At 41.4% G+C, this 13,398-nt stretch overlaps 1 protein-coding gene across 1 annotated transcript in view; it reads left to right on the forward strand.

Moving 5' to 3' along the window:
• Window positions 1–13,398, forward strand: part of LOC106517276 (receptor-type tyrosine-protein phosphatase F) — a gene marked incomplete at its 5' end in the record, with an annotated part of 30,626 nt that overhangs the window by 9,540 nt on the left and 7,688 nt on the right. Inside the window, 4 exon segments of the mRNA XM_014008027.1 lie at window positions 3,132–3,242; window positions 4,321–4,332; window positions 6,625–6,894; window positions 9,078–9,662. Of these exon segments, the coding sequence (XP_013863481.1) occupies window positions 3,132–3,242; window positions 4,321–4,332; window positions 6,625–6,894; window positions 9,078–9,662 (978 nt within the window).

Consider the following 13,398-nt stretch of genomic DNA (forward strand, 5'->3'; position numbering starts at 1 on the left):
CAGTGAAATATATTTATGTTTGTGGTTGTAATGTGACAAAATATGGAAAAGTTCAAGGGGTATGAATACTTTTGCAAACCACTGTATACTGTGCAGCCCTAATGCTGGTGCTCCTGCTGCTATCAATGTAGAAGTAAATGACACCCCCAGAATGGTGGAGGTATTTGAACCAATCCTGATATAAAGCTGTGTATCGTCGGCATAACAGTGAAAACATATGCTGTACCGATTAATGACTTGGCCTAAAGGTAGCATGTACTGTAAAGGAAAAATAACAGGGGCCCAAGAACTGACTCTTGAGGGACACCACAAGTGACACAGACAGTCTGGGGCTTGGCATTGCCAAGGCTAACAGATTCCAGCCTAATGAAGAGGGAAGATTTAAACCAGTTCAGGACAGTATCACATAGACCATATAATTTAAAGAGGTGGAGACTTCTTCAGTAAGAGCTTCTCCAGACGAAGTCGTGCAGATTGCAACATGCTGGTGTTTTCGACTCAAAGATAAATTATGTGATGCTTCCCACATAGCAAAACTTGTCTGGCTCAGTTCTGGTCCACACAATGCACAGTTGGTCCAGATGCAGCAAAGAATGATGGCCCTTTTGTGGCCCAGACGAGGTTTGCCAGAATTGGTCCATGCATGGACATGCACCATTACCACAACTAGGCCTGTTGTGGCATACCATCTTAAAATCAGTGCCATCATTGCCAGATCTGGCCCACATCTGGTTGACAAATCACTTGCAGTGCCAGCTAACACCAGATCTGGCCCACACCTTTCTGCTGTGTGGGATTAGTCTCATGATATCTCGTGATACAAGATCTTTTTACACCTCTGTTTGTCACAAAGCCATCCCATACTTCTCTTCAGGACTGTATTCTGATTTATGCCTGTGAGTTTTACTTTTATGAAGAACATCATATTTACCGTTCTCATTTTCACACATTCCTCATCTCAGTACTTTGTGAGACCATGGCAAAGTACATACACATTTGATGGGAACATAATTGTTGGTTTTAACACGACTCGTTTCTTCATCAATGAGAATTTCAAAATGTTGGGCTCAGTCACTCAATAGCAAACATGTGATCTCCTGACTTCACTGTAAAAAACATTTGTTCATGGTTTTTCTCTTTTATCATTAGTTTTATATTACCTTTGATTAAAATGCACCTATTTCCAAATAAGCATAGAGAGGTCTATCTTGAGAAGTCCTGGTCCTTGCAGTCCACTTCGTGCAGATTTGAGATGTTTTCCTGCTCTGCTGATTAAAATTTACAATTAAAGCTCTGTAGAGTTTGATGATCTGCTTAGAAGGCAATTAAATAATTTAAATCAGGTGTGTTGGAGCGGAAACATTTGTAAAACTTTGAGAACGGTAGACCCTGAGGTTGAGGCATCTTTAAGGTAGGATCTTGCAGGAGACACAACCTATGAAATGGATTAAATATCAACCACTGTGTACAACATGTCTCGGAGGCAACATTGCAGTTGTCCATGAGCTTCAAACAACTTAGAATCCCCCAATGTGTTGGAAACCATAAGGCCTCAAGAAGGTCAGCCACAACCAAGTACCTACAGAGTGGAAGGCAGGTTCTGAAGAACCAGCTGAATGAAAAGAGCAAAGTCCAAGTCATCTAAAAGTACTGTATGTCCTGTCAGTCGTTGGACACCCTGCTGGCTGAAGCAAACACAAGGTTCTGATCTGTGTGAGTTGGATTGTGACCCAGGTATTTTACATCTGAACCAGTGGCTCGGTGTTGTTCCCTCAGTAGAGCTCAGGGCTTATTTTTCTATTTCCTTCATGTAGAGATCTGATACAATTTGTCACACTGGAGAGCCCATGGCATAACCTTCTAGTCTCTGTAAAAGCTAAGAAGAAACTTGGGATGTCAGTATAAACATGGAGTGGCTTCCCTGAGATAATCTGTGGTACAACGGTTGATTGAATACTTTGTCCTTTTCGGGGGTTTGCAGGTAGATGTTTTTGTAGGTGCTGATTGTGTTCTTCAAGATTGTGGCTCAGTAATGTGGTTTCTTTACCTTGTGCAGATGAGTTATGGACCACGGTGCACCTCTCTTTGCTGGCTGGCAAAATAGCTGTGTTTTGGTCTTATCTGAGAGATGTAATAGCTTTGTTTCCTGTAATGTAATATTTGAAAGGGGTCTCTGTCACTTTCATTGTGAGTTGTTCTGTTTCTGCCAAGGTGTCGTTCCAGATAGCAGCGGTCAGTTTCACAGCAGGTATTTCTTATGGGAAATGTTGAAAAATTCAGTTCTTTCACTTGTCATTCTCTGGCTGTGTCAGCATCCTGTCTGAACATATTATTCACCTTAATGAGTTCTTAATGTTTGTGTTGGTGACATCAAAGAACGAGCTTTCTGCAGTAATTTGTAGAACTTACCTTTTTAGCCTTTTGCCAAATCTGGAAACTTTTGCTCTGTTCAAATGAGATAGAAGTATTAACAGCTTCTGGCAGGTCTGATCAGTTCTCTGTGAGAGAGCTTTGATGGTAAAGTCCACTAATCATCTGTTCATCATTTAATTTTTTATCTCACTTTTCTTTTTCTGGTTGTGGGGCAGCTGATGTCAATCTGCAGTTGTCATTTTGTGAGAGACAGGGTTCATCCAGGACATGGCAAACTCAATTTCTCGGGAGGACTTGCCATGTATGTAATTTAATTTCAGTACATGTTCTGCGACAGCCTCAGCGGTTTGTTACAGAACATTAGTAATCAAATAGCAACATGAAAACCAAGGAACAAACCAGACATGGCAGGGATAATGCTATTGAGAAGTAAAAAGCGGGGTTAGTTAAAAAAAACAAAGCTTTGAAACATCTCGTGGAGCTCTGTTCATATGGCACAACTACAAACCTATCAAGAATACTCACACAGACACGTTCATCACCTAAACTGACAGGACACGAGCATCAATCTGAGCAGCAGCCAAGAAGCCCAGAGGAACTCTGGAAGAGCTGCAGAGACCTACAGAAATTCTGTAAAAGTTAAAAACTGACAGGATTAAACTGAAGTTTCAAACCTTTTATCTGTATGAGTGTGTCAGTGTGTGTTGGTGTGTGCGATGCTCAGATCTGATCTGTAATAACTCAGACTTGTCTCTCAGGAGCGCTTCAGATCGAGAACAGCAACATGTCAGATGAGGGCAAGTATGAGTGTGTGGCAGTCAACAGTGCTGGGACCCGGTTCTCCAGTCCGGCTAACCTTTACGTTCGAGGTAAGAGTTCTCTTGGTTCTGTTTACGTCTTTGTTGCTCCTCTATTTCCTTCATGCCGTTCACAATAACAGGCTGCTGAGGGTTACAGTCTGAGAACCATCTTTGGATTGAGCTACCTTTTTTGTTGTTTACAATGAGAGGTCTTCTGCATCTGTGAGACTGGAGAACCCAACCCCCCCTAATCTGTTTTATTGGTCAGATGTCTTTGGCATCTGTTTTCAGTTCACCCTGAACTAATGAAGTTTAATACCAAAGAAGAAACGGTCCTGGGTTCTGTACTACGATGCAGGTTTAACTTACCATTATTTCTTAAAGAGATCCAGTTCCACTAATCCTGACATCGAGGACTTGATTGAGTGGATGTGTCCCCTCAGGGTTTCTGACTCTGATGTGCTCATGTAAAACAGGACGATCAGAGGATCAGTCAGTCAGGATAATGAAGGGAAGTGGACATGTAAAATCTTACCACATCATTATATCATGAGTATATACAGCTACCAATATTATTTTTTGTTTGAGATAATGTTCTTTAGGTGTTTCTTCTTTAATATGTTGATAAAACTACATACAATTTAAAGGTTTTAAAAAAGGTCAACAGGCATAAAATCAGACTGACTGTCAACGTGAAATTGCAATTACCTAGAAGAACAATTTTTAATATTTTTTATGTAAAAGACAAAAAGCAATTCTGAGATATTTGAGATGAAAAAGGAGCATCATTTAGATGAAATGTAAACTGTTGTACACAATATTATGGGGATATTAAAAGTAAAACTAAGATATTCAAAAATATTTTAGTTACTAAAGGAAATCTCTCTTAAATCAAGTGTTGATGAAAATAGTTTCTGTTAGTCCAGTGTTAACATGGACGTCTGTTCAAACTGGGAGGTTCCTGCTCCTGCTGGAACACCTGCTGTTGTCTTTTAACTCTGAAAAACAGATATTTGCCTGTTTTATTCTCTTTGTTTCTCCTGTTTGTTTTTTCTGTTTCTCTCTTTGTTGAATCCCTCCATCATCATCATCATCATCATCACTGCACTTTTTTCATTTTTAATACTTTACAAACCTCTCCACTCAGATCAGCGAGAAGGTTGGTTTTGTTTTATTTTTATTTATTTATTTTTTTACTTTTCCCCCTCCTAAAAGCCCAGACTGGAGCCCTTGCTGCGCCGGCACCTAGCTGTGCGCCTCAGGCCCGTCCAGGCCACCCCGTCAGGTCCTCAGTGCCACCCTGTCCTCCTCGTCCACTGACCTGCACTCCAGCCCCTCCTTACCTCTCAGACAGGATGCTGGATGTAGCCCTCCTGCTGCAAATTTTGTGAAATGAGTTACTCAAACACAATTGGGTCAGTTTGAAACTGAACCGTTGGCTTTTTAAATTTGAGTCAACCTGATTAACAAGTGACTGGAAAAAATACAATTCAGTCAATTTTAAGACATTGAGCTCATTTTTTTGTGTGGAAGTCTCATTGCACAGGAGATTTGTCTAAAACTTTGACTTTAATTGCAGTCAATTGGTTGTCCGTAATCACTGGATGTTCTGGATCTGGAGTTAGTTCAGTTCAAGATGGCCGTCACAGCTGATTACTTTAAGGCAACACAACAATGAGTTTTGTTTGGTCAGTTTTAGATTCACTGAGCTACAATCTGATCTGGAAGTAGATGAGTCATTCACAACACATCTTGTGATTTTTACATTATTTACCAGATTTGACCAAAACCACAACTTCATTTCAAAATCTGAGGATCTGAGTCTAAAACTCTGGCATGAAGGGTGCTTTAATTGAAATGACGACAGAGCAAAGAGTTCCAGCAGTGAAATAACCACCTGCCTTGAGCGTTAAAGCTCGTATTTCAATGAGCTGCAGCTATTGGAGACTAATTGATGAATCAAACAACCCATGCAGCTGGGTTTGTGTTCCCAGCTTTTAAAAATCATGACATGCTTTTGTGTACTTTGCTTGGAAAAAACACTGTATTCTGGGCCTTGCATGTTATTTCACAGCCCACCTCACACACACGTACCCATCTGAACCACTTTACAGCCACCTTGATAGCCACACACTCTTTTAATTTAATCAGCTGGAGTAAAGGGGCAATATTATGTGTTTCCCAGGCATGTATTGAAATTCTATACCATAATAAAGTAACTATGTCACTTTAAGTTGCTGTTAAAATGTTGTTTTTATGTTTAAATCAAAAATACACTTGACTTATAATTCATTTTCGTTTCTAAATACCTTGAAATTGGCGTCTATCTCTATAAGAACCTCCTTCTGATCCCGTCATGCCCATTTCAGCATGTTATCACAGCCGCTTCTCTCTTGTTTACAACCTGCAGCATCGTAGCTCAAACATGAATGAATGAGTCAAAGCAAGATTCTGGGCATGTTTTTGATGAGAGGATAACATTATAACATTTTATAAAGCTAAAAAACGTTGATTTTTCATGATATTGCCCCTTTAAAATAGAAAGTCAGGTTTGGAGCAGTTTTTAAATATTAGTGTGATTTGTGGATCTGGGCGCGTTTTTCTTTCAGACGAGAGGTTCTTGTAGGTGTCAGAATGTGATTTCATTGTGCTTTGTACAATGATAATAAAGGTTTATTCAATGCAACTTCAAACTAATGATAACGAACATGATAAATTTAATAAGACTGCACATCTCTGTGACTTGAAGTTAAGAACCCATGAGAACATCATGAGATATTCTGGAGATTCCCTTGTAAACAGGCCACAGCCCGGTGAGATCCTGCTGTAAAAGGAAGAACTTTAGTCTGGAATGGGGCAGCAGGTAGAGCAGAACTGCTGTTTGAACTCACAATTAAGGCTTACTTCACAAAATTTGTTTTGACCCTTTTGAACTCCCCCGCATGCTGACTTTTTTGTTTTGTTTTGTTTTGTTTTGCCTGACTCTTCCGTCTCCTCACGCATCTCTCTGGAAAAAGGCTTGCAAAGAAAACAGAAGAGGAGTGAATATGGAAGATGTTCAGCCTGAGCCTCAGTGTTTGGATTTGATTTGCAGATTTGCAGGCCTGTGGTGCATGTTTTTGTTGCTTTTCTATTATTGCCCACTTTCAAAAGGCAAAGGTAAACTGTAAAGGTTCTGTGTATGTATGTATTTTACTAAAATATCTCATGAAGGACTGGATGAATTTAATAAAACTCACAGGAAGTTCCTCTTTGCACATCGCTTTCTAGATTTACGCCATGTTTCCCAACTCTTTCTTTACTGAAGATTTTTATATACACACTGTATCTTTTAAATCTCTACATAATGGAAAATACACAAATTCTAATAGTTCAGGTTCAGTCCATGCACAATTTATCACTCCCTTCCTCCACATGTGACCCCCCTCATAGTTCTTCCTGTTCTCTGCAGTCCGCCGGGTGCCTCCCCGGTTCTCCATCCCTCCCACCAGTCATGAGGTGATGCCGGGGGGCAGTGTTAACCTGACCTGCGTGGCAGTTGGCTCTCCAATGCCTTTTGTAAAGTGGGTGAGTGGAGAAGTGCAGCTGTCCCAGGAAGACCACCTCCCTGTCGGTCGCAACGTCCTGGAGCTCACAAACATCTACCAGTCTGCGAACTACACGTGTGTGGCCATGTCTGACCTGGGCGTCATCGAGGCCACGGCTCAGGTGGTAGTCAAAGGTGAGAAACAGGACTGAGAGGTTTCTGCAAACTGACTTTAATATGAGTAGATTAATAGAACCTAAAGCAATCCTCAGAGAGAATAGGTACTCTTACAGGTACTTTTTTCTAACAACCTTCCAACTTCTGTTTGGTTACAAGTAAAAAAAAAATGTTGCATGAATGGGGAAATGTGGGGAATATGAATATTTGTTCCTGTTCAGGGTGACAGGGAGCTGGGGCCTCATGTATCAACGGTGTGTACGCACAAAAATCTTGCGTACGCCATTTTCCACGCAAAACTCCAGACATATCAAAACTGAATTGAATGTGGAAATGTGCGCAGCCCCACGCCAACTCCAGGGCTGGTGTTCTGGTTCCATTGGCGACACTTAGGGGTGATTCTGAGAAACTGTTCATGATGTGAAAATGATTATTGTTCACAGCAGACACACATGATTATTAACAATTATGACATCCACATGATTAACAATTATTATATCCACATGATTAACAATTATTACATCCACAGGATTAACGATTATTACATCCACATGATTAACAATTATTACATCCACATGATTAACAATTATTACATCCACATGATTAACAATTATTACATCCACATGGACGCAATTAGATAAAAGACGCGCAAAGTTGTGCCAAAGATACATTTACCAAGAACAGATTCAGCCTTACTGGAGGATATAATAAATAGTGTAACAGACAGAGCATTTATTTATAAACAGAGTTTTGTGATCCACGAAGACGACGGGCTCATCAGCCGTTTTCAGGAATAATCCTTTTTCAGTTTGACACTGCGGCGCTCTGGGAGCGTGACACAGCGAGGAGCCGTGCGCCACATGTGCAGCAGCAGCAGCAGCGATTGAACTGGGGCTCCACAGCGTTCCAGAGGGAGCTGGCAGACCGATCAGGACTGTGCTGGTCCAGTCCACCCAAAGCTGAGTCATGACCGATGGAATCGTCTCATTCATCTGATTCTAAAGGCTGAGTTATGGTCGCGCTCTGGAGCATGCGCACCCTCGTGGAGGTGTTTTACTTGGCGTTTACATTGTTGTAGATTTCTCCAAAATGACACGTGGAAGTACACTTTACAACTTGTTAAAATGCTGTAAGTAGGAGAGCAAAAGCTGGACAGACAAACAGACTCAAAGGCTGCAGCGCGCGGCCTTTGCGGAGACTTTAATCATGTCACGTTATGAAAACTCTCCACTGAGACACAGAGACTCATTTCTTCATATCAGTTATGAAATAAACAAAGATCTATGTTCTACCAAACATCTAAGTTCCTCTGTGTTTACAGTAATTATGGTAATAAACTCATGTGCAAAATTAATATTTCCAGGCTCAGAATGGATGCGGTTGTGCACCACAGCAGCGTGCACACACCCACACACACCGACACACAATCACTCGTTCTTTGCGTGACAAACATATTTTATTCCTATTCTTACTTAGGATTTTTTTCTCACTCACATTATATTAAATTCATTTTCCTGAATCTAGAAATCGTTTCTGATAGTGCAGGGATCAAACAAACATGTCCTTCACACATGCAGGAAGTAATTTGCATCTGTTTAATGAAGGCGTGTCAGGGGAGGTGTCTTACCTGCGCTCAGTTCCACGTTAATTGTGATGTACAAAAGAAATGTGCGTGGATTCAGGTGTACGCACAGTTTGATACATCTGGATTTTTTTTTTTTTTTGCTAAATCTGACGTGACATGTTCGTACGAACCCTTCATACGAACAAAAGTAAGAGAAATACGAACATGTTCTTGCATGAGGCCCAATGTCCCAGAGGAGAAATATTAAAGAACTATCATGAAGATCAAAGTTTATGTTGCCATTTAACAGCTGACTACATGTGCAGCAGAAACAAAAAATATATAATATAATGCATAAAGATTACAAACAATCAAAAAACTAAAACAGTTTAGCCACTGGACTGATACACTATTTTAAAATGGAGCCCCTTTATCACCCAGGCTTCAAATGGTATGCAGCCAGTAAAGATCTTCTCTTCCAAAAAGGGCTCACTTTATCACAATAAAACAGTAGACTGACAGAAAATATTCTGAGGGTAGATTTTTTTCTTCACAGAAGATATAAAAGTTGGGTGTAAACAAAGAAACAACAGGTTTGTTTCTCTTAACTATTGTTTCCATCTCCTTCCTGCTTCAGCTCTTCCTAAGAAGCCAATCTTCCTCGGTGTGGTGGAGACCACAGCTACCAGTGTCACTCTGTCATGGGAGTCAGGAAATTCTGAACCTGTGTCCTACTTTTTGGTTCAGTACCGACCCAAACTGTCTGACAACGGGTTCCAAGAAGTGGACGGTGTTGCCTCAACTCGATACAGCATCGGTGGCCTGAGCCCTTTCTTTGAATACGAGTTTCGTGTCTTGGCTGTGAACAGTGTTGGTCGGGGGCCTCCCAGTAATATTGTGGAAACCCGAACAGGCGAGCAAGCTCCCTCATCTCCACCTCTTCAGGTACAGGCTCGTCTGCTGAGCTCCACCACCATCCTGGTGCAGTGGGAACCTCCAGAAGAGCCCAATGGTCGAATTCTGGGCTATCGGATCTACTACAGCTCTGAGGCCACTTCAAACCCAACGAGTCACTGGCAGCTACACAACACTGACGACAGCAAGTTCACCACCCTCTCAGGTCTGACACCAGATGTGACGTATAGTCTGAGGGTGCTAGGCTTCACTTCTGTGGGAGATGGACCGCTCTCTGATGTCCTGCAGATCAAAACCCAGCAAGGAGGTGAGGAAACCCTCATCTCGCTATGTTGCCATGTCTTGTGTAATCTGTTAGCACATGGTATAAATGTTTGAGGATATTCTCAGCTACTACCACACCAAGTTGTAGCTGAATACAGTGTGTGTGTGTGTGTGTGTGTGTGTGGGGGGGGGGGGGCGTGGTATTTAGTCAGCCACCATTTGTTCAAGTTCTTCCGTTTACAAAGATGAGAGATGCCTGTAATTGACATCATAGTTATAGCTCAACTATTAGAGCCAAAATAAGAAAAAAAATCTAGAAAATCACATTGTTCTATTTTTTAAGAATTTACTTGCACATTATGGTGAAAAATAAGCATTTGGTCAATAACAAAAAGTTAATCTCCTTACTTTTTTATATATCATTTGTTGTCAATGACAGAGGTCAAAGGTTTTCTCTATGTCTTCACAAGGTTGACACTGTTGCTGGTATGTTGGCCCATTCCTCCATGCAGATCTCCTCTAGAGCAGTGATGTTTTGGGGCTGTCGCTGGGCAACAGGGACTTTCACCTCCCTCCAAAGGTTTTCTATGGGATTGAGATCTGGAGACTGGCTAGGCCACTCCAGGACCTTGAGATACTTCTTACGAAGCCACTCCTTTGTTGCCCTGGTGTGCTTGGAATCATTGTCATGCTGAAAGAACCAGCCACGTTTCATCTTCATTGCCCTTGCTGATGGAAGGAGGTTTGTACTCAGAATCTCACAATACATGGCCCCATTCATTCTTTCATGTACACGGATCAGTCATCCTGGTCCCTATGCAGAGAAACAGTGCCAAAGCATGATGTTGCCACCCCCATGCTTCACAGTTGGTATGGTGTTCTTTGGATGCAACTCCGCATTCACTTTCCTCCAAACACGACGAGTTGTGTTTTTACCAAACAGTTCTACTGTGGTTTCATCTGACCATATGACATTCTCCCAGTACTTCTCTGGAACATCCAAATGCTCTCTAGCAAACTTTAGATGGGCCTGGATATGGACTGGCTTAAGCAGGGGGACACGTCTGGCACTGCAGGATCTGAGTTCCTGGTGGCATAGTGTGTTACTGACAGTAGTCTTTGTTATGTTAGTTCAGCCTTCTGCAGGTCATAGGTCCCCCGTGTGTTTCTGGGATTTTTGCTCACCGTTCTTGTGATCATTTTGACCCCACAAGGTGAGATCTTGTGTGGAGCTCCTGATCTAGGGAGATGATCAGTGGTCTTGTACGTCTTCCATTTTCTGATTATCGCTCCCACAGTAGATTTCTTCACACCAAGCTGCTTGTCTATTGCAGATCCAGTCTCCCAGCCTGGCGCAGGTCTACAATTTTGTTTCTGGTGTTCTTACATGGTTCTTTAGTCTTCACCTTAGTGGACTTTGGAGTGTGACTGTTTGAGGTTGTGGGCAGGTGTCTTTTATACTAATAACAAGTTCAAACAGGTGTCATTACTACATGTGATGAGTGGAGGACAGAGGAGCCTCTTAAAGAAGTTACAGATCTGTGAGACAGAGAAATCTTGCTTGGTTTTGACCAAATACTGATTTTCCACCATAATTTGCAAAGAAATTCTTAAAAAAAATCATGTGATTTTCTAGATATGTTTTCTCATTTTGTCTCTCATAGATGAGGTCTAACTGTGATGTCAACAGGTCTCTCTCATCTTTTTAAGTGGGAGAACTTGGAACAACTGGTGGCTGACTAAATACATTTTTCCCAATGTATCTGTTAAACTGACTGACTAATATTTGTGTATGCCAAGGTTTCTTAGCTGTGGCAGCCATCTTGAATTTGGTTAACTCCAGAAATTAATCAAGTTGTAGACAAACACCCAGTTCAGTGATTAGATTTCATCAAAATCCACTCATTAGTTTGTGAGATATTTGGCTAAAAGAGCTGACTGTAGAATATCATGGGAAAGTTTTAAGCAAATTTTGCACAATCAGTTAATTTGTTTTGTGGATTGGCAGACTGGGGTGGTGGTTCCTCTCTTTAAAAAGGGGGACCAGAGGGTGTGCTCCAATTACAGGGGCATCACTCTCCTTAGCCTCCCTGGTAAGGTCTTTTCAGGGCTACTGGAGAAGAGAGTCTGATAGATAGTCAAACCTCAGATTCTGGAGGAACAATGCGGGTTCCGTCCTGACTGTGGAAAACTGAACCAACTCTTTACTCTCACTAAGGTCCTCGAAGGATTATGGGAGTTTGATAAACCAGTCTACATGTGTTTTGTGGACTTGGAGAAGGCATTCGACTGTGTGTGTGTGTGTGGGGATGCGTGTGCATGTGTGTGAGTTTAAAAAGCCATGCCAGGGAGGAAGGGTTGGGTCTGTCAGCTGCGCGAGTATGGGATTGTGAGTCCATTGTTACAGGCCATTCAGTCTCTACACAAGCATTGCCGGTAGTAAGTCGGACCCCTTCAGAATGGGAGTTGGGCTCTGCCAGGGTTGCCCGTTGTCACAGATTCTGTTCATAACTCATATGGACAGAATTTCTCTGTGCAGCCAGTGGGCGGAGGGAGTCCGGTTCGGTGGCCTCAGGTTTTCATCTCCACTGTTAGCAGATGTTGTGATTCTGTTGGCGTCATTGCGCCAGGATCTTCAGCTCACACTAGAGCAGTTCACAGCTGAGTGTGAAGTGGCTGAGATGAGGATCAGCACCTCCAAATCTGAGTCCATGGTCTTCAGTCGGAAAAGGGTGGGTTGCTCTTTCTGGGTTTGGTGTGAAGTTCTGCCTCAAGTGGAGGAGTTCAAATATCATGGGGTCTTGTTCTTGATCTAATTGATTCAGTTGGTTTTACTCAAAATGTCCACACAGGGGCACCAGGGGGAAGTTAGGACAATTCCAAGGGCCCTTGACTGATGGGGCCCCCACAAAAAAAGACAAAATTGTTGGGGACCCCTGTCTATAACAACATTAATGAAATCTTTGTTTATTCTTGCTTTTGGTAGTAAAAGTTAAATGTTACAACTCCCAGACCAAAAGGAAAACATTCATTTTTACCGAAAACCCCCTCTGTATCTGCATAAAATAGTTTGTTCCTGCAGAAGGCATTTAGCAACATTCAGTAAAATCAGAGAATAACAGAACGTGTATAACTATGCTGTCTAGAACAATAATAAAATTATCATAAAAGAGGACATTAAAAAATTCTAGCTTTAGTGCTTTTGTTTAGATTGAATCATGGCCAGTAAATACCAATTAGCCTATTGATTTCCATATGTCAAATCAGAACTTACATCATAATTAAATGATCAGTCACATTCTACTTTGGAACTGTAAVTAATATTGTATGTCACAGGTCTGTGGGACAGCAAACAACCTGGAACCCAAACGTCTAAGTCAGATAAATTTCAAACGCCACAAGGCAGAGCATCATTTCAACTCTAACTCCAGGGCTTTAATGACACAAGTACTCCCAAACACACATCATCTTTCACACAAAGACTTCAGAGATTGTGTTAGCAAAGCACAAATTCAGCCACTTTTCCTTCTCCAGAAAACACTAATTGGAAAGTGACATGATGATGTACTGACAACATTGAATGTAAGAATTTATGTACTTTATTACTCCTTGATAAACAATAAAAAGGTGTCAAATTACATTTATGGTTTTGATAAAAATCATTTTTACCTAAAATGCAAAATTATATACAGTTTGTTCAATAGCTTTTTCTGCATGTGGAATGTATTGCCTTCATAAAATATGTTAGCAACAGAAGATAAAAATGTGAGCAATCAAAT

Source organism: Austrofundulus limnaeus, unplaced genomic scaffold (assembly GCF_001266775.1).
Source record: "Austrofundulus limnaeus strain Quisiro unplaced genomic scaffold, Austrofundulus_limnaeus-1.0 Scaffold47, whole genome shotgun sequence".
Taxonomy (NCBI): domain Eukaryota; kingdom Metazoa; phylum Chordata; class Actinopteri; order Cyprinodontiformes; family Rivulidae; genus Austrofundulus; species Austrofundulus limnaeus.